The 22,107-nt window shown below is 35.4% G+C and overlaps 1 protein-coding gene across 13 annotated transcripts in view; it reads right to left on the bottom strand.

Annotated features, from left to right (window-relative positions):
- Positions 1-20,462, bottom strand: part of LOC128996636 (serine-rich adhesin for platelets-like) — a 42,550-nt gene extending 22,088 nt beyond the window's left edge. For 3 of the 13 annotated variants that reach the window (XM_054422043.1, XM_054422048.1, XM_054422049.1), the window contains exons 1-10: positions 20,426-20,460; positions 17,711-17,878; positions 16,429-16,496; positions 15,548-15,616; positions 14,537-14,617; positions 5,760-5,840; positions 5,151-5,219; positions 4,116-4,196; positions 3,517-3,585; positions 2,312-2,392 (exon numbers count right to left, since the gene is read on the bottom strand). In XM_054422043.1, coding sequence (XP_054278018.1) covers positions 2,312-2,392; positions 3,517-3,585; positions 4,116-4,196; positions 5,151-5,219; positions 5,760-5,840; positions 14,537-14,617; positions 15,548-15,616; positions 16,429-16,496; positions 17,711-17,862 — 751 coding nt within the window. In that variant the 5' untranslated portion in view covers positions 17,863-17,878; positions 20,426-20,460. Of the gene's footprint in view, positions 1-2,311; positions 2,393-3,516; positions 3,586-4,115; positions 4,197-5,150; positions 5,220-5,759; positions 5,841-14,536; positions 14,618-15,547; positions 15,617-16,428; positions 16,497-17,710; positions 17,879-20,425 lie in introns of all 13 variants that reach the window. The other 10 variants (XM_054422042.1, XM_054422046.1, XM_054422047.1 and 7 more) reach the window with 10 other exon arrangements.
- Between the last annotated feature and the right edge of the window lie 1,645 nt (positions 20,463-22,107).

Raw genomic sequence — 22,107 nt, 5'->3', positions numbered from 1 at the left:
GTGACAACTGACAATGTCTATTTCATTTTGTAATTGATCAACAACAATAGTTTCTGATTTAAACAATGGCGGCACTTGTATGATGTTAGTGAAAGAGGTACCTTAGACAACAGTGATTGTAAGAACTTGCCAACCCAACACCATTGTAAATCAAGAGTGAAAAGCGAGGGAAGAAATTTGTCTTCATGTATTTACGATCTGCTGCTTAAAAATAAAACATAAACTTGTATACATGAACAAGGTTAGGAACAATTTTGCCACCTTAGGACAGTTGAATTGGTTGAATAACTGCAGTGCTCAAAATAAATAACAAAAGAGTAAATTTTTTTTATCAAACAAATTTAAGAAGCTTGTAAATAACAAACCTTGAGAATTTAAATCCATGGGAGAAGTGGTTTCTTTTTGAGGCTGATGTCCAATAATGCTTTCAATCACTAAAACGGAAATTAAAACATTTGTGAGGTACCAAATTTTAAGGGGGGTAAAAAACGTATTGCTAGTCAACAAACACCATAACTTACCCGATTTTTATCCACAACATCCTAATCCTAGGCCTATGTGCTGGCCCTAGCTTGGGCTATGGGCCAAAGAACGTAGGCCTACTTTTAATAACAGTGAAGTACACAAACACACCCACAACGATATATTTATTCATAATAGCACTCCGTTTCACATAATAAAGTTAAAACGACCGATTTTACGAATATTTAACGCCGATTACAACATCACTTAACCTCAAAATGGTGTTTGTTGACCAACGACAGACGACAACTAGACCGGCTCAACAGGCGAATCCCCGACCAGCTGTTGGCTAGTTTCCGAAATCGCCACCGCAGCGCTTGAGCCGCGGCCGAGGAAATCGGGATTTGAGCCGGACAAGGATTATTCGCTGTTCAACCGTCGACTTGTTCACGAGAAGCTCTTGCGAAATTACGATCACGCCATACGATTCTACGTTATTGATTCAGGTTAGCTAACTTCGTTGTTAGACTTTCTAACGTTCATTTTATTATTCTTTTAATATACGTATACTCGTCTGCCACTCATTTTTACCCGTTTAAATTCGATTTAATTTTCTAAATTTTATTAACTTAGTTTTCGCCGACTTGCATAAAACCCGCCAGTTCCTGCCTGCCAGTGACTAGCGGTGGATATCTTTCGGTTCGTTTAAATTAATTTGCTACGAAATTACGTTTATTCTGTTCGTTTAACGATTATTTATTACTTAAATTTATTCTAGTCGATTCGACGTTTTAATACCCCGAGACTTGTCGTCTAAGTTCTAAACCCCGTCTTTGGCGGGTGAAAGAACCAAGTCTTGGGAGCGGGCTGATTTGAACAACCAGCTACGAAAATTAATATTAAATTTATTTTAAACCTATCACGATAAATTATCCGCCCAATTATATTAATTAGGCCCCGACGACTCTGTAGGGATTGGGTTTTACATTATATTCGATCTTATACTATTTACCTAGGCCTTTAGCTAATTATTTTAAAGTTCATTACGAGTATTTATATCACATTGGCTTAAGATTGGATACTCGTCGGCCCTACAGAGTCATTCTAAAAGTTAGGCAAAATTCTCCAAAACACTTGTACGAAGGCTGGGATGATATAGCTCCAACTGGGCGTCTGCAGGATTTCCTGAGCGCTTCTAGAGCTCTGAGCCTTCGATTAAATTTAAATAAATTGATCAGTCAAAGCCGTGACAACTTCGTATCGACCCCTGGATTTTTCTCGGCTCCTTCTGAGCACTCCGGGGAAGAAATTTGAGTGTGGCCGATTCTAGGGTAGGCCTAGCCTGACTTAGGTGAATACTAGTTTATTCCCCCCCTAGAATTTTGCGTCACACATTGAGTGCTTTCACATTTTGTATTTAATTTTTAACTAGGCCTACATATCACAAATAGGTTATTGTTCAAAATATAAGACGATTCTTAATGGGTTTTGTCTTAAGCTTGAGTACAAGAGATTAATGTGTGGGATTTAGGTGTTAACATCTAGCCAAAGTTTTTAAAACAAAGGTTAGGACAACAGTTTTACTTGATACTAGCTGTGTGCCCGTTCTACACACGGGGATCTTATCGTAGTCAGTTGAAACCTTCTTATATTAAGAACAGCCAACACAAATTACTTATAAATTGACATAGATTAGTTGGAAAAGTAAGGAGTGGATAATTTATATTAATTTGAACCCACATTATATTCAGAAAACAAAGTATGTTATATAATAAAAATATTAAGCAATACACGCCAAGTGATTGAACTAGTAGTCTAAATACTTAAGAAAAATATATATCAAACCCACCATCATCAACACTGTTTCTAGATTCCATGCTCGGCCCTTTAGGTGTTTGTGGCTTAGCTTGAATTATGCTTTTTGTAAGAACTGAAATAAGAATACCTTTATTAGTGATTTGTCAAAACCACGTCTGCCGATTGTGAGGACAGTATCATCATCTTCCGCGATGGCGGCAAAATTCTGATCATCCGTTATACCCTTGTAGGCATCATTACCGGCTTGCGCGATCGCTGTAAAATCATGAACATATCCTGCGGTCGTTTGGACATCATTAACATCTCGTGCGATTGCAGCAAAATTCTGATAATTTTCTGCGGTTGTGTGTACATTATCGTCTTCCAAGATTGCAGCATTATTCCCATCATCCTAGCGGCTGTGTGGACATCATGGTCTTCCTTCGTAATGAAAACTTCATTGTCGCAATACGTGATCGCAAAAGCCTGAATTGAAAATTTCCGGTAGAAATACAAAATTCACGCATAATTCCTGGTTTTCCCGGCAGGTCCTCCTGAATTACATGTCAGAATGGCAGGATGTTCGAAGAGGGAAGATATTCGTCAAGATGTATTTATGATCTGATGCTTCTAAATAAATCATTAAGAATTGACAAGTCCCAAAATTTTGGGAAATTTTTGGGAAAATTCGGGATGGGATTACTTTTGATTTGGGTATTTTTCGGGACAGGATTTGATCCGATCGTCGGGGATTTTGCCGCTTCGCGAGTGACGATGACACCACTACCGCGAGAGATGTTCACCATAGTCCCGCAAACGCAGGAGGCGAAGTCATTTCGACGATTGTGTCGTGACTGCGGAGTCATACCGATGATCATGCCGTGACCTCAAGTCATTTCGAACGCAAGTCACAAGTTTCTATACCTGTAAATTTTTACCCATTTCTTGTTTTTATAGATCAGTGCCACAAATGGTAAAAATTGATTTTGTATTTTTTGGTAACTGCAATACTTTATGCACAGGAAAAAAGCCCGCCCTGTCCCGTCCTGAAAATTGGGAAGGAAATAAAAATCCCGCCCCGAACTAAAAAGTCAATCCCGTCCATCCCTATAAATAATAAAAATCCAAACATCTACGGATGGCTAAGGTTAGGACATAATTTAACCTTAGGACAGTTTAATTGGTAGCTGAAGTGTTCCAATTTAAAAAATCAAATTGTAAAAAAAATATAAAAAATTAATAGGTAAGCTAACAAACCTTGAGAATTAAAATCCTTGGGAGGAGTGCTTTCTTTTTGAGACTGATGTCCAATAACGCTTTCAATTACTGAAATGGAAATTAAAATATCTGAGTGTTTTCACATGCATTTTATTTTTAATTAGGCCTACATATAACTTAGAAACAGGTTATTGATTTAGAATATAATATGAATCTTATTGGGTTTTCTGTTAAGATTAAAGCTTTGTGTTAAGCTTGTGTACAACAGATTAGTGCGAGTTATCATTTAGTCAACATTTTCAAAACAAAGGTTAGGGCAACAATTTTACTTGATATGACATGAGTTAGAATCATAACAGGCCATTGCTGGGTAAACATTTTAATAACAAACTGGGTTGAACGAGAAATTCTTTCTTGTTGTTCATCCCAACACAAATTACAATAGGCCTAAATAATAAAATAAAATGACAAAAAATATTAATCACAATACATGGGAAAAGTAAGGGGTGGATAATGTATGTTAATTTGAACCAACATTCAGAAAACAAAGAGTGTTATATAATAAAAAACGTATGCAATACATGCAAGTTATTGAGCTAGTTGTCCAAATACTTATGACAAATAAATGTTAAACCCACCTTCATGAACACTGTTTCTAGATTCCATGCTCGGCCCTTTAGGTGTTTGTGGCTTAGCTTGAAAAACGCTTTTTGTAGGAACTGAAAAAAATTAATACCTTTATTAGTGATTTGTCGAAACCATGTATGCCGGTCGTCTGGACATTATCATCGTCTTCCACGATGGCGGCAAAATTCTGATAATCGCTTGTGCCTGTGTAAGCATCATTATTGTTTCTAGGGATTGCGGCAAAATTCTGATCATTGCCGCGGTTGTGTGTACATTATTGTCTTCCGTGATCGCAACATTATTCCCATCATCCTCCCGGCAGTGTGGACATCATTGTCTTCCTTGGTAATGAAAACTTCATCGTTGCATTGCGCGATCGCAGTAGCCTAAATTGAAAATTCCAGGTAGAAATACAAAATTGCTTCATAATTCCTGGTTTTCCTGGCAGGTCTTCTGAATTGCATGTCAGAATGGGAGGATGTTCCATTTTGAGTGTCTCAAGGATAAATTCTTGGTCCATGTTTGTTCCTATTGCAGATGACACAGCAATCGTTTGCAAAGAGAAAAAAAAGACATTCATCACACCATCACCGGAGAGCTCCATTCTCTTGAGGACTGGTTTACAGTCAACGACTTTTCCATGAATGTATCCAAAATATAGCTGATACAATTCTCTGTCTACAATATAAAAGGCAAGATCACAATAAATTCAAACTAAAATTTGATAGTTTCTAACGCCTTTTGCTATTTAGGGATACAAAAAGACTCACAATTAAATTGGCAAACTCACATCGAAGATTTATCGAAAAAACTTACCTTAGCTATATGAAGAGAGAAAAGCGAGTTAAGAAATTTGTCAAGATGTATTTTTGATCTGTTGCTTCTAAATAAATAAAAAAAATCTAAAACATGTACGCATGACTAAGGTTAGGACACAATTTAACCTTAGGACGGTTTAGTTGGTAGGCCTAACTGCAGTGTTCCAATTTAAAAAATCAATTTAAAAAAAATAAAAAAATGAATAGACAAGCTTGTAAATAACAAACCTTGAGAATTTAAATCCTTGGGAGGAGTGCTTTCTTTTTGAGGCTGATGTCCAATAACGCTCTCAATTACTGAAACCGAAATTAAAATATCTGAGTGTTTTCATATGCATTTTATTTTTAATTAGGCCTACATATCACTTAGAAATAGGTTATTGATTTAGAATACAATATTACGATTCTTATTGGGTTTTCTGTTAAGCTTAAAGCTTTTGTGTTAAGCTTGTGTACAACAGATTAATGTGTGGGCTTTAGGTGTTAACATTTAGTCAACATTTTCAAAACAAAGGTTAGGGCAACAATTTTACTTGATATGACATGAGTTAGAATCATAATAGGCCATTGCTGGGTAAACATTTTAATAACACATTATGTTGAACGAGAAATTGGTTTCTTCTTGTACGTCCCAACACAAATTACAATACAAAATTACAAAAATTAGTAATCACAATACATGGGAAAGTAAGGGGTGGATAATATATCATAATATATGTTAATTTGAACCAACATTCAGAAAACAAAGAGTGTTATATAATAAAATACTTAAGCAATACATGCCAAGTTATTAAGCTAGTTGCCCAAATAGTTATGACGAATAAATGTCTAACCCACCTTTATCAACACTGTTTCTAGATTCCATGCTCGGTCCTTTAGGTGTTTGTGGCTTAGCTTGAATTATGCTTTTTGTAGAAACTGAAAAAATGAAATTATTTATTAGTGATTTGTCAAAACCATGTCTGCCGGTCGTGTGGACATTATCATCGTCTTCTGTGATGGCGGCAAAATTATGATCATTTGTCATGCCCGTGTAGACATCATTTCCGTCTTGCGCGATCGCTGTAAAAACATGAACATCTCCTACAGTTGTTTGGACATCATTAACATTTCCGGCGATTGCAGCAAAATTTGGATAATTTCCTCAGTTGTGTGCACATTATTGTTTTCCGTGATTGCAGCATTATTCCCATCATCCTCCCGGCCATGTGGACATCATTGTCTTCCTCGGTAATGAAAACTACATGGTCGCACTACGTGATCGCAGTGGCCTAAATTGAAAATTCCCAGTAGAAATACAAAATTCACCCATAATTCCTAGTTTTCCCGGTAGGTCCTCTTGAATTACATGTCAGAATGGGAGGATGTTCCATTTGCAGTGCCGCAAGGATAAATTCTTGGTCCATGTTTGTTCTTATTATTTGGAAACGACCTTGGAAGTGCATAAAAAATGCCAATATTTCAGTATGCAGATGACACAGCAACAAGGGTGTCCACAAAAAATTTGTCATTAATTTCCATGACTTTCCATGACTATCCATGACCATTTACCATTGATTTCCATGACTCACAAACTTTACACGCAAATTATAATATAACATACACACACAAATATAACTGCCTGGACATGTTATTTTGCAGAAAATACTGAAATATGTAATAACAGATAACAATGGAGTACAATAGGTACAACAATGAACTAAAACAAACCGAAAACTCATAAAATAATACAACTGTAATAAATTAAATTGTCGAACATTTGTGAAAAATCCCCAACAGTCCGGGTTACAGCTGACTAGAGCATTGAATGGTCCCCTCAAATCCATCCATAATTGGAAATTTCCATGACTTCTTGCCTATTTCCCTGACTCTCAATGACCAAAATTTTTTTCCATGACTATCCCTGACTTTCCAGAATGTGGACACCCTGAGCAATCGTTTGCAAAGAGAAAAAAGACATTCATCTCACCATCACCAGAGAGCTCCATTCTCTTGAGGACTGTTTATCCAATGTATCCAAAATATAGCTGATACAATTCTCCGTCTCCAATATAAAAGGCAAGATCACCCTAAATTTCAACTAAAATTTTATAGTTCCTAACGCCTTTTATTATTTATGAATACAAAAACTCACAATTAAATTGGCAAACTCACATCGAAAATTTATCAAAAACACTTACCTTAGCTATTGAAGGGGGAAAGGTGAGGTAAGAAATTTGTCAAGATGTATTTATGATCTGCTGCTTCTAAATAAATCATAAAAATCTAAAACACGCATGGCTAAGGTTAGGACACAATTTAACCTTAGGACAGTTTAATTGGTACTTGCAGTGTTCCAATTAAAAAAATCAAATTCTAAAAAAAATATTAAAAATTGGATAGGCAAGCTTGTTAATAACAAACCTGGAGAATTTAAATCGTTGGGAGGAGTGCTTTCTTTTTGAGGCTGATGTCCAATAACGCTCTCAATTACTGAAATGGAAATTAAAATATCTGAGTATTTAATTTTTAATTAGGCCTACATATCACTTAGAAATAGGTTATTGCTTTAGAATATAATATGATTCTTATCATGGTGGAAGTAAATAAGGTGTGCTACTCAGCCGGACGAGTTTGAGACCGTTCTGCGCATCGCGACGTGACGTCACCTTGGGGGCAAACCGCTTCGCGCGCGTATATAGCTCAGCGTGACACTGCTCTATTAACATCAACATTTTGAACTGTTAGAATTGAGGAAAAATTATGAAACTTGACATGGACATCAATTATAAGTGGACGATGCGTGTTGTGAAAAAATAGTTTGTAATTGTTAAAAAAATAAGCGTGAAATCACTCTTTATACTTGGCCTTTCTTAAAACTAAACATGTAAAATTTAGTCGGCTACCAAATCACGTACTATTTGGTTAGAAGCATTTGGCCAGCGGGAAAGTTTTAGATAAAGATCCAAATTTAACTTTCCTTCAAACTATATACCGTTAGAGGCGTTATTTCCTGAGATATGCTAAGTTATATGAGCGCGTGATCGGAGCGCGTGCTGCGAGTCGAGTCAGTTGCCAAGTATTAATCACACATTGCCATCCAACAAATAATGTAGTTTCATGAATATAGTATCATTGATATTTTATTCCTGTATTTATATTTTTATGTGAAAAATTGTTGTTCTGTTGACTTCAGTGTGTTTTTCCCCGTTTGGATATGGGTTATTTCGTAATAGTTCACAGAGAATATATTAAGGAACGCGGCAGCGTTCCGCCCCGCCAAGTCCCCCAGCGGTACACAGCTGCTGCAGTGTATATATACATGACGTGACAAAGTGGCTTTTTTACTCGTCTATAGCTCTGAAGAAACAAAAGCTATTAAAATAATTGTTCATCTACTGGATAGGGGCAATCATTCTCAACAAAATTAAAAAAAGAATTTAAAAAACGGTTGTGTTTGAGCCAAGAAAAACTAGTTTGAAAATTCACAAATTTTCCGTGTTCTCCTTCTTCTCCTTAAATGTTGACGGACCTACAGCCCAAACCACTGGCTCGATTTTAATGTTTTTTATGTTGTTTGAAAGCCCTTAGCGTGTAGATGTGCCTTTTGAGGGTCTCAAGTCGGTGCGTTGACCCATAAACCCTTGGCAAGCCCTCAAAGTACGAGTTTGGCCCATTTAAATAACATGGGATTAAAATCAAAACAAAAGAAGGACCAGCTGCGATTAAATCTTAATTAATTAAATGTTAGATAAATTCATAGGAACAGCTGAAAAATTATTTTAATACTTTTATAAAGTATTTTTTTCAGGTATACTGAATGATTTGAACTACTTACTATATAAAATTACTTAGAGCAGTGATATTCCCCGATACTTTCCATTGAAAAATGCAGTGTACCGATGGTACACTGGTACAGCAGCTCGTCATTTTTAACAGTTTAATACTACTTATCAAAACATATGAAACCTAGGAACTTGAAACTTAGTACTAGTACGCTAGTACTAAGGTTTGTTCTATGTTTTGATACACTAAAACAAATAAAACGATCGGGAAAATCACTCTACATATGTTAAACAAGCAATTAAAAAGTGATATGTAAATGTAGGATAAATGAGTTATTCAATATTTGTTTTGCCTTATGCTATTTCTAACAAACCTAATTAGTTTGATTACATTTTTACATCTCTAATAAGGGCTCAATTTACACTAGTCTTTAGATATACGGGTTTAATTATTAGAACACTTATGTAACATCAACACATTTTATGTTGTTCAAGATGAGCATTGATGAAATTTGAAACTGAGTTTAAGCCCAGTGGGTTTGTTAAATAGTAATTTTGGTACGTGTGTCAAAAAGTTTTTAATCTGTTTAAAGCAGATAAGACCAAAAATGTAGAATTTAGTTCTACATTAACAATATTATTGAAATTAAATGAGATGTAGTTGTGCCGTGGTCTATATATCAGAGAAAAGAGGATTTTTATTTTAACTGTTAATTTTCTACAAAAATAAATAAAATCTAACAAAAAACCACTAAGTGGTAACACTTTCCCCGCCAAGTCAGCAATCCAAAAAAGTTAATAAATCATTACTTTTTCCGCCAAGAAAAACAATGTAATGTATGTAAGTTTGGCAACTTGGCGGCAGACTTTTGCTCGATCCCTTTAAAAAATACCATAAAACTAGTTTCATTGAGCAAGTATCCCTCCCATTGGTACATTGCTAGGTGAGAGCTTATTTTACAAAATTTGACCTTATTTGTGCCACATTTCATAAATTATACTTAGTTGGACTATTTAATTAGAGAAGTTGATTTGTGAAATTATCCACGAACGTAACTTAAATGAAAAAAACCAAGCAAAAGTCTGCCGCCAAGTTGCCAAACTTACATACATTACATTGTTTTTCTTGGCGGAAAAAGTAATGATTTATTAACTTTTTTGGATTGCTGACTTGGCGGGGAAAGTGTTACCACTTAGTGGTTTTTTGCTAGATAATATATTGTCTCCTCGGTGAATAGGGTCAACGTTGCCAAATTGCATTTTAAGTATTGCAAATCGTTGTTGATTAGTTAAAACCAAAGTTTGCAAATAGTGGTTTAAATAATAAATGATCTTTAACGCAAAGGAATGTATTTAACGTAGTATATAAAATAAAATGTACTCTGTTAAAAAAATAAGTTGGTGATTAAACATTGTATTTATAATCAGGTTAAAATATAAAATTGTTTCACTCTTGCAATACCATGATAATAAAATGTGATATTCCAGTTTAATTCGACAGCTAGGATCCTGTTTCACTGGGGTTGTTATCTATGTCGCAACTTTGGCTCGGGTGCGGGGGTGTGTGCGGGGGATGATCACGTGTTGTTTGTTTTGTTTTCGTTTCTGTGTTCACCGCGAGTTGCAGTAGATGTCAGTTTTCCACAGGGCACACATCTTTCTACAAAAATGCCCCATTATGCAGTGTACGGTTGTTGTAATACTGTAGTTCGAAAAATAAGAAAACGCAACCAAACGTGCGATATTTTAGTTTCCCTCAACAAATCAATAGGAGGCTAAGACAATGCAATTTTGCTAGTGGCAAAAAAAGAAAATGTCTAAAGAAACTTAAAAACGTTTAGAAAAATCCAGAGATGATGAAATGTTTAATTTTTTAGATGTTTACTTTCAGGTCGTAAATATTTTTATAAGATTGCAAAATGTAATAAACTATGTTTTTGGTTAAGGAAATGTTATTCATTCCCGATCCTACAAATTTTATGACAACAGTTATCAAAGAGAGTTAATTTTACATATTTCATTTAAAATGTAGAATACAATGTATATCCTTATAACATGTAGCTACAGTGTTTTGGATAATAAATGCGTGGCCTTATTATCCAATAAACGGTGGCATCGGCTGAGCGTGCGCTCCGTTGCCGCTTGATATAGCCTAATTCTCCGTAGCTAAAAAAGTAATTCTTTTATCAAAATCCAACTGACACTACAGTTAAATTAGAACCTTTCCCTAAAACTTTCCCGCAGGTCTCATAAACCTGACCAAATAATACGTGATTTGGTATACCTCTCGCCACCCTAAGTTGAGGCAGCCCAGACGGACGGGCAGGGTCATTATCGGCCGGTCCCGCCCGACCCTTTATAATCCGATTAGTGACACTTCCGTGAACGCTCTAGTTCCATAATTGTCATTAACAAAGTTAAAAACCAATGTATAAATTTAGTCTTTTACATTAATAACGTCGATTTAACAAACATTTCCGTTTTCGTCCCATCAAAATCGGACAATGTTTACGGTTTTTGGATTTTGGGATCTACACTACTTTGTTTAGCTCACAAACCGTAAACATTGTCCGATTTTGATGGGACAAAAACGGAAATGTTTGTTAAATCGACGTTATTAATAGGGGTCTGCGGGTCAGACTTTTTTGGTTCGGGTCGGGTCGGGTCGGGCCGATAATTTTGGTCCTCGGGTTTCGGGCCAAAATCGGGTCGGGCCAAAAATTATTAATTACCAGATTTTTTTTTCTTTTTTTAACTCCTATCTGTGTTTATAATATTACTTAAAAATAACATATGAAAAACAATTGTATTTATGTATATTATTTCATGTTCATAACTTATTTACAGCTTAGGAGTTGCCTCAACTGCAAGAAAGAAGAAAATAATTTTTTTTATCAAGCCATTCTTTCCCATTTTTATAACTGTTGAAATATCTAAACAGCTATATTACAACAAGTTTGTAATGGAACTTAATATAAAAGGATCATAAACAAATCAATTAACCTTATCTCAAGTTTAGGGCCTGTGGACTGGCTTAAAGACTGCAAGCAAGAAGAAAATAAAAATTCTATGTTTCCACCATGCAATATGAATCATTCATTCCCTGCCTCCTAACCTCCTAAGTATAAAAACCTCACACTTACAATAGCATTATTAGTTACATCATCATAAATAAAGAATTATTTATTATTGGCATTACTAGGCCTACAGCTTTACATAGGAATTATTTTTTATAGGGCCTAAAATAGTAATAGACTAAGCAACATGACAAGTGGAGAACTCATTGAAGAAAAGATTTTGTGTAAACTAATTCACTTTAAAAACTCTAAAACAGTAAATAACACACATACATTGTTTATGGTATAGTTAGTTATAGTAAAGACTGTAAAAATTGCATATATCATGTCATACACAGTTATAGACCTACGGTAATGCAAGAGATTAAAATCCTAAAACAACTGATTTTAGCTAATAAATGAAAAGAATTAAAAATCCATAAACTCAAGTCAAACAATATCACAATTATTAGGTACCTGAAAAGAAACTCTTAATATATAGAAAATTATATTAAATCAAGAGAAAAGAAAGTTAAATGCTAATTTGGCAACATAAGCAGACAGCAGAGACATTATAGTGTCCTAATTAGCAACACAACTCAATGTTTTTATACTGTAAGTCGATGTTTTTGAAACTGTAGGGTCTTTTTCTCGGAAGGAAGGGGGAAGGGTAGTAGAATGTAAACAAAAAACCATGAATCACTCTCACAGCCGGGCCCGGGACACAAGGTTACAGACCCTCCCCCTCCCCTCCCCGCCCCTCTTACACAACCAGAGCCAGGCCCGGGGACACTCAAGGTCATAGACCCTCCCCCTCCCCCACCCCTATTACACCACCCGATTGTTCCAATTGCTGACAAAATGCAAGTAACAAAACAAGGAAGTAGAGACAAAAAGATATATTTTCTTTATTCAAAAATATAAAACTGTTACAGATAATTTCCAAAGAAATTAATTCATGGTAGTTTGTGTCTTGTAAATATTGTATTGGATCTTAGAAATATCTTTTTTGAAACTCAATCTAACTTAAGAAAAAAATAATTTTACTGATAAAAACTTTCATAAAATTATAAAATATTTAGGCCTAACCTCTTTGTAGACTTGCTGATACTTGATACTTAAAAAAAAATTAAATGGTGACCATACAATGCCGAACCAGACGATCAGAAGTGTTGTTTTGTTTTGTTACTGAATGACAAAAAGGACACAGGAAAATAAAAGAACAAGATACAGATCTGTACACTATATCAGATATTTCTTTTGTTTATAATTTATTATGTAAATAAAATACTAAAATATATTTTAAACTAGGTATGGAATAAACAATAAATAATTAAACTGGTACCTCTGGATAAATAGTCTTTCTTTTGACTTCGTTTTCTTTGCACTGTTGCGTCACGGCTTTTGTTTTGTCAGTGACTCAGTAGACGACTGGCTCTCGGCTCTGGCTAGTGACAGTACGGCATTTGCTCTGTTGTGTCTTTGTTCTTAAACGTGAGCAAACTTAATATTTAATTATAATTTTAACGTTTTAATTCCTCTGTAATAATATATATAAGAGTGTTTCTTTGAAAATTACTTATTATAACTTTGAAAATAATATTTTTTTTTTGGCCCGACCCGATCTTGGCCCGAAAAAATCTCTGACCCGACCCGGTCTCTCAGGCCTTCCGCTGGCCCGACCCGATCCGAAAAAATCGGGGACCCGCAGACCCCTAGTTATTAATGTAAAAGACTATGTTTATACATCGGTTTTTAACTTTGTTAATGACAATTATGGAACTAGAGCGTTCACGGAAGTGCCACTAATCGGATTATAAAGGGTCGGGCGGGACCGGCCGATAATGACCCTGCCCGTCCGTCTGGGCTGCCTCAACTTAGGGTGGCGAGAGGTATAGCCGACTAACTTTTTTGTGTTAGTATGAAAAAGTTTGAAGTTTGATGGGTGGTTGAATGGTTTTTAATTCAAATAAATTAATAAAATTTAAATCATAAGCATCCTATGTTAATAGTCAAAGACTATGCAAAGTTTCAGGAATTTTTATCGGTTCTTACTATTAAAAATTACAATTTTATTAGAGCGGCGTCACTGCTCGATATGGTCGCGAGGCATGTTTGCCCCCAAGGTGACGTCACGATACCCCTCCCCCGCACCGCCTGCAGCCGGCTACGATGCGCAGTAGCACACCTTATTTACTTCCACCATGATTCTTATTGGGTTTTCTGTTAACCTTAAAGTTTGTGTACAACAGATTAATGTGTGGGCTTTAGGTGTTAACATTTAGTCAAAATGTTCAAAACAAAGGTTAGGGCAACAATTTTATTTATTTATTTATTTATTCCAACGGGAAACCCATTACATTGAAACATTACCAAGAAATAACAATAAAAGTCAAAGCAAGATGTGATACAAATACTACAAATAATCAACAACAACAGCAGCAACGTATTAATACAATAGTCTAAATTCAACAGCAAAAAATGTGTAATATTTTACTTGATATGACATGAGTTAGAATCGTAATAGGCTATTGCATGGTAAACATTTTAATAACACATTGTGTTGAACGAGAAATTGTTTCTTCTCCTGTACATCTCAACACAAATTACAATACAAAATGACAAAAATTAGTAATCACAATACATGGGAAAAGTAAGGGGTGGATAATGTTAATTTGAACCAATATTCAGAAAACAAAGAGTGTTATATAATGAAAAACGTAAGCAATACATGCCGATGCCAGTTATTGAGCTAGTTGTCCAAATACTTATGAAAAACAAATGTCAAACCCACCTTTATCAACACTGTTTCTAGATTCCATGCTCGGCCCCTTAGGTGTTTGTGGCTTAGCTGGAATAACGCTTTTCGTAGGAACTGAAAAAATAAATACCTTTATTAGTGATTTGTCAAAACCATCAAAGCTAAGTTTCAATTTCAATCCGTCACAAGCCCCTTGTTAACAGTTGTCTCTTTACTAGTAACATTGGGGGGTAAAAACGTAAATTTATTTTCCCTGCCTGCCCTTAAAATATTGTGCATTATCCATCAATGTATTTACGAGAAAACAAGTTGAACTAGTTTGGAATTTCATTCCCCACAAATCTTTAAGATAAATTGCCATTTAGATTCTAACTTAGATTCTCGATACATTTTTAAACACTTTTGAAACGTTTCCTTGGAACTCCGTTACAACAAAAAGTGTATGTAAATAATCTGGCAAAAGCTCAGCGTTCACACACAACATGACAGCAAGTTAATCACAAGGTGAACTAAAAAAACCAGATTACAATAAATTGCTTGGGTTGTCACTTTACAGACTTGTATACCAATTGAATACACAAATAACATTCCAACAAATATTGGCCTCTATGGATATCAAAATAAGAGATTCAAACTGTCCCGAGTCTAGTAGCTATTCTACCTATGGTAAAACCCTCTTCCCTAAGGAGAAATTCGCTACGGTAACAAAACAAAACAAAAAACTGTTTGTGAGCTGCTAACAAAGATTTGCATATAAAATCATTCAACATATTAGGACCAGTGTTGCAGGAACATCTTTCTCATCCTACTTTTTTAAAGAACTTACAGGGTGTGTGCACTAGTGAATGACCACCCCCCTAGTGAATGTCTTCGTATAAAAAACCATGTTTGTACAAGGTTGGTTGTATTTGTCACGGTTCTTTGATTGTTGATGGAAACTACAGTTCATTATGCAATTCACAGTAAACTTGTAAAGGTACGATTTCATACTCAATTTAAGATTAAAATCCTAATTAATTTGAGAAAAAAATGTAAAGCTCAAACCTTTTGCTTGAGTCTTGATCTCAAATGTTTTCTTGCCTGATGCTGTACTTGGACATGATCTCGGCCGTCCTAAACAATTTTAAATACCTACTGAGAATCAGGATTACAATACAGCCAAATTTGGAAAAAAAATACGGGGGATTAGCTAATATACAAACATGATAACCTATTGAAGCACAGACAGTGGACTCACTAAACGGACCAATTTTGTAACAAGATGGAAGATGGGTAGTGCCACCCCTAACTATTAACTATAACAAACCAACAATAAGCTAGTTCCTGACAGCATATTTGTGGCATACTTGGTTGTGTTATGGGTGGTTGCATGGCTGTCATTGCATGTATAATAGTGGAATGCAATGGAGAAAATGAAAAAAAAAAAAAATATATTCATGACAAAGCGATCAAGGTGAAATCATGCAAATTTTGCTTGGTTAATGGTTTTTAATCACTATCTTAGTATCCTGCGATTCTGGCAAAAAAAAGAACATCCCTTGCAATTGCAAAATTATTGTTAATTTTGGATTGCAAAATGTCTGCGATTTTTTGTGAATGCAATGTTACGGGAATCTCGACTCTACTTGAATTCTAACTTGATGCTTTCACGGTTTGTAAATGAAGCCACACTTGCACATCTCTTATCTTTAACCTCTTATCCTTTCATTACTTCACTGCAAAAGGAAGTAACTACTCACACACCAAGACATAAACATTGTTAAAAATAATAAAAATATACTAAAACATCTCAGACAGGGGCATACCCAGGTTTTACAAGTAGGGCTACCTAATTAGGTTTGCTGATAAAGGGGAGGAAAAAGTTTTTGGTAAAATATTGACAGTATAGTATGACAAATAATATGAAAGTGAACAATTATTCTTACCAGTGCTAGTGTTACTAGATGTTGATACTTGGGACTTTGCACCACTGGAGCTAACCGGTCCATTTGACCTAAAATACACAGAGTATGGATTATATATCGGCATTACATGGACGTCAAAAAAGATAGACAAATTCCACCTATCTTATCTTATTTTGCAGAGCCGGGCCAAAAGCCACACTTCGTCAATTTATTGCGCACTCCACTAAGTTGTTTCATTGAAAGACCTTAAACATCCAAGGACCAGATAAATGCCTGTAGACTCCCTCTTAGCAGATAACCAAGAGATGTCCTTCTTCCCTCAAAGAGCTCTTCACAGTCAAAGAGCAGGTGATTGGCTGTTTCCTACCGCATTTTCTACAGAGTGGTACGCCATCATATAACTCTTACATTGCAGATGTTTTTCAAAACATCCATGGTCGGTGATTAGTTCTACTGTTTGTCTAATTCTTCGCCTATTCAGCCTCAAAATTCTGAAGTAACCCGATTTGAAGGCGTTTGAAGACTAAGCTCAGAGTGATGTGATGAGTCGAGTACTTGACTCAGTAAGTATCGAGTCCACTCGATACCTATCTGCGATACTTGAGTACCGTACTATTACTCATAAACTTAAGTTTATCTGCCTACTAGAACAATCGCTAAGAGTCGACAACGCTCGCTTGCTTTACAGTTTGTACACTGTTGACTGCTAGATGTACCGGTAGTTCCAAAGCCATCTGCCATGAGTAGATAGCGCTCGACCAAGTAATTGGCTTACTCGAGTCAAGAATTAAATATAAAATATATCATACATAACTTAAATGCTATAAATATCAACCCAACCTAATGAATAAACCGATCCATGACTCTTATCTCAAATCCATAAATAGGCCTAGTACTATAAAACGAGCCAGAGTCCGTCTGGTACTACACGGGTTGTGACTCAGATCAATTTCAGCGACTCTAGACAAGATTCATTTCTGGAATTTGCCGCTGCGAATCAACAGATTTTCATTGCTATAACTTACAGGTAAGAATTGAGTCCAGTACTCGAGTACTGACTCTAGTAGTAACAGTAGCCTATCGAGTCAAATTTAGGCTACTCGAGCCGGTAGAGTACTTTGACCCATCACATCACTAGAGTACCGTAAGTGCTTACTTAGGCTACTCAACTTAGAAGGGACAAATTACGCCTATGAAAGGTAGGCATGTTAAATAATTTCTGAGAAAAATTGGAAAATTTTATCTTTGTAGTAGGCTACAAACCTACAAAAAATGTCTTGTTTTTTTTTTTTGAAACACTCACCTATTATATGACAAAATCGGGATTGATGATTTCACTTTTCTCACAATTTCCGTAGAGAATATTGGAGAGACATCATTGAAGTTTTGTAGAGCATTGGCGGTGTCTCGACCAGCACGAGGAGTACTTGTGTATCTGGGAGGTTGCACACTCATGGTTTAAAATTTTCAACTGGAAGAAGAGAAATTTAAAATTCAGAAGACAATTGAAAAACTGAATAACCTGAGTAGGAAACTTAGGCCTATTCGAACAAAATTCCACTAAAAATGTGGAAAATAAAGCAAGATAGTAAGTACGGTAATTTACCATGAAGTACAGGTAGGCCTACCCTCAGAGGCATTGTTGTTTTATACAGCGTAGTGCAGTAGGCCCTACATCAGCACAAAAATAGTGGCTGAGCTATCGATCTAGATGTACGGTACCAAGATGCACACTTTGCTAAATCGTTGAAAAGCTTCCCAGTTTTGGCAGTGAGACTATTCAATACACTACCAGTTACATCTTAATGAAGCAGGCCAACAATAAGTTACCCAGTTAGTAAATATTACCTGAAGTTAATAATAGTGAGTAAGCTTAAGTTAGGCCTAGGCCCTAGATGATGCCAAGTGACTTATGAAGCAGAATTTAACTTAATCGTTGACTGTAAGCTATATTTTAAGTAGGGTAGCCTCTCTATAGGCCTAAGTTTACTCATTTATGTTGGGTGGCCTAGGTTTCAAAGCCTATCTCTACGGTACAGACTAACTTAAGTCCATACTACTTACCTGAACACAAAAATCTCTCCAGTTAGACAACTTGTTTAATAGTATAGAATTTAGCATATTGGACGGGTAAGACTTCCGTATCTGTTGTCAAAAACAACCGAATAAAAATATTGATCGAACTATGTAACCAATTGATATATCGAATGATGAAACAATCGAATAATGGATAACATATTTTCTTCGGTTGTTTTTTACAACAGATAGCCTACGGAAGTCTACCCTATTGGGCTAAGTTAACTTAACTTAGGCCTATACCGGTAGGTCTTATGTTATAGGCTGTCTTTAGGCCTATAGGCCCTACTTAGGTGAAAATGGCGGTAATTATATCGACCTCCGGACCTCACGCGAAATTAAAATTTTTTTTTTTCAAAATGGTCGAAATTTCACGCTGATTTCAAAAATGATTGTCGTTTTTTGCGGAAACGTCCCGTTTTCCCGGAAAATGGGAAAAACGGGAAATTTTTTTTTTGCTCAAAACCCATGTTGTGGGTACTCAAATTGTGCAGAATTTCCTCCTGAACAAGAATATGTAATTTTTATTACGATCGGACCACTATTAAGTAAAATATCACCAGAAAAGTGGGCCATATTTAAATAACAAAGGTTAGGTCAGGTTACTTTAGGTTAGGTTAGGTTACTTTAGGTTAGGTTAGGTTATTTTAGGTTAGGTTAGGTTAGTTTAGGTTAGGTTATGTTAGGTTAGGTTAGGTTAGAGGTTAGGTTAGGTTACTTTAGGTTAGGTAAGGTTAGGTTAGTTTATCAATAACATGAGTATTGTAACTATGTAAACTAACCCAACCGAACCCAACCTAACTTAACCTAACCTAACCCAACCTAACCTAACCTAACCTAACAACATAGGTTAGGTTACTTTAGGTTAGGTTACTTTAGGTTAGGTTAGGTTACTTTAGGTTAGGTTAGGTTAGGTTAGGTTAGTTTATCAATAACATGAGTATTGTAACTATGTAAACTAACCCAACCAAACCTAACCTAACCTAACTTAACCTAACCTAACCTTACCTAACCTAACTTAACCTTACCTAACCTAACCTAACTTAACCTTACCTAACCTAACCAAACTTAACCTAACCAAACTTAACCTAACCTAAAGTAACCTAACCTAAGTTGTTAGGTTAGGTTGGGTAAGGTTAGGTTAGGTTAGGTTAGGTTAGAGGTTAGGTTAGGTTACTTTAGGTTAGGTAAGGTTAGGTTAGTTTATCAATAACATGAGTATTGTAACTATGTAAACTAACCCAACCGAACCTAACCTAACTTAACCTAACCTAACCCAACCTAACCTAACAACTTAGGTTAGGTTACTTTAGGTTAGGTTAGGTTACTTTAGGTTAGGTTAGGTTACTTTAGGTTAGGTTAGGTTAGGTTAGATTAGTTTATCAATAACATGAGTATTGTAACTATGTAAACTAACCCAACCAAACCTAACCTAACCAAACCTAACTTAACCTAACCTAACCTTACCTAACCTAACTTAACCTTACCTAACCTAACCAAACTTAACCTAACCTAAACTAACCTAACATAACAACTTAGGTTACTTTAACTAACCTAACCTAACCTAAACTAACCTAACCTAACCTAAAGTAACCTAACCTAACCTAAAGTAACCTGACCTAACCTTTGTTATTTAAATATGGCCCACTTTTCTGGTGATATTTTACTTAATAGTGGTCCGATCGTAATAAAAATTACATATTCTTGTTCAGGAGGAAATTCTGCACAATTTGAGTACCCACAACATGGGTTTTGAGCAAAAAACAATTTTCCCGTTTTTCCCATTTTCCGGGAAAACGGGACGTTTCCGCAAAAAACGACAATCATTTTTGAAATCAGCGTGAAATTTCGACCATTTTGGAAAAAAAAATTTTTAATTTCGCGTGAGGTCCGGAGGTCGATATAATTACCAAAATGGCAAAATAGGTGACACAATACTTACCACAAAAGTAATAGCCTAGGCTAGGGCCTATTTAATTTCTGTAGCTCCAATTTCAGAAAGTCCTTACGATTCCTAAACAAGGAGAGGCTAGGGCAAGCATACTCTTGTTTGCACAGGAAAATCAATGTCAGACTGACTGAAAACTAATGAAAATTAAGTTATAGGCCTACTCAACATAAACTTCTGCTTGTTCTAACACTCGACAGTCGGATATCAAACTCTCGAAACGAAACAAACCAACAAAAATTCGTGATAATTAATTAATTATTCGTATTGTATTGAATTGCATATGCATATCGTTCTTTACGTTCATCATGCCGCGCAAATAGAATAGTTAACTATTAACAAATTAGTTGAAGTTGAAGTTGAAGTTCGTTTCGTTCGTTTGAAAATCTGAATCTGATTGGATCTGTTTTTTTGTTTTTTTTTCTCGATGAACTAGAAACAGGAAACAAGGGTTTACTGCCGGAAATCTAAATAAATAAATACAATGGAACACTCATTGATTATAAGAAATAAAATAATAATTTGTTTTAAGAGTGGTACATTGATGGTTATAATTTTAAATATTTCAGTGTAATATACTGATTTTACCTTAAAAATTTTACTTGCGCCATTGATTTATATGGGGTAATATATATATGACAAGCAATATATACAGGGTGGCTGAAAAGTAACTTGCACCCCCCTTTGCTTTTCAACCATTTGAGATATTTGAAATCGGTTTGCGGCAACCTTCTTAGATATGAGGGACTACAATAATTATGGTCAATTTTGAAAAATTTTCCCTTAGGGGTAGCGGGGGTAGGGGGTAGCTCAAAATTTTCAAAAGACAAGTATAGTCGATTTTGGTATCATTTTATAGGTCTTGACAAAACATAAACATTGACATAAAGAAAACCAAAATCGGCTCACTAATAACGAAATGGCGCCCTAAAACGTTTAAAATCCAAATAACCATGAGGGTGGCAGAAAAATTAACTTGCACCCTTTTTAACTTTTTAACTATTCGAGATATTTGAAATCGGTTTGCGGCAACTTGTTTGAATATGAAGGGCGACAATTATTATGGTCAGTTTTGAAAATTTTGCCCTTAGGGGTAGCGGGGGTAGGGGGTAGCTCAAAATTTTCAAACAGTAAGTATAGTCAAGTTTGGTATCATTTTGTAGGTCTTGACAAAACATAACAACTAACATAAAGAAAATAGAAATCAAATCGGACCATTAATAACAAAATGGCAGCTAAAAATGATTGAGACAATAGTTATTTTAAGTAATTTTGAACTGCCATTTTGTTATTAATGGTCCGATTTCTATTTTCTTTATGTTAATTGTTATGTTTTGTCAAGACCTACAAAATGATACCAAACTCAACTATACTTGCTGTTTGAAAATTTTGAGCTACCCCCTACCCCCGCTACCCCTAAGGGAAAAATTTTCAAAACTTACCATAATTATTGTCGCTCTTCATATCCAAACGAGTTGCCGCAAACCAATTTCGAATATCTCGAATAGTTAAAAATTAAAGAGGGTGCAAGTTAATTTTTTTTGCCACCCTCATGGTTATTTGGATTTGAAACGTTTTAGGGTGCCATTTCGTTATTAGTGAGCCGATTTTGGTTTTATTTATGTCAATGTTTATGTTTCGTCAAGACCTGTAAAATGATACCAAACTCGACTATA

This window comes from Macrosteles quadrilineatus, unplaced genomic scaffold (assembly GCF_028750875.1).
Source record: "Macrosteles quadrilineatus isolate MER2022 unplaced genomic scaffold, UCM_ALF_1.0 Scaffold_6__1_contigs__length_79288215, whole genome shotgun sequence".
NCBI classification, from domain to species: Eukaryota; Metazoa; Arthropoda; class Insecta; order Hemiptera; family Cicadellidae; genus Macrosteles; species Macrosteles quadrilineatus.
This window is presented reverse-complemented; position numbering and strand designations above follow the sequence as displayed.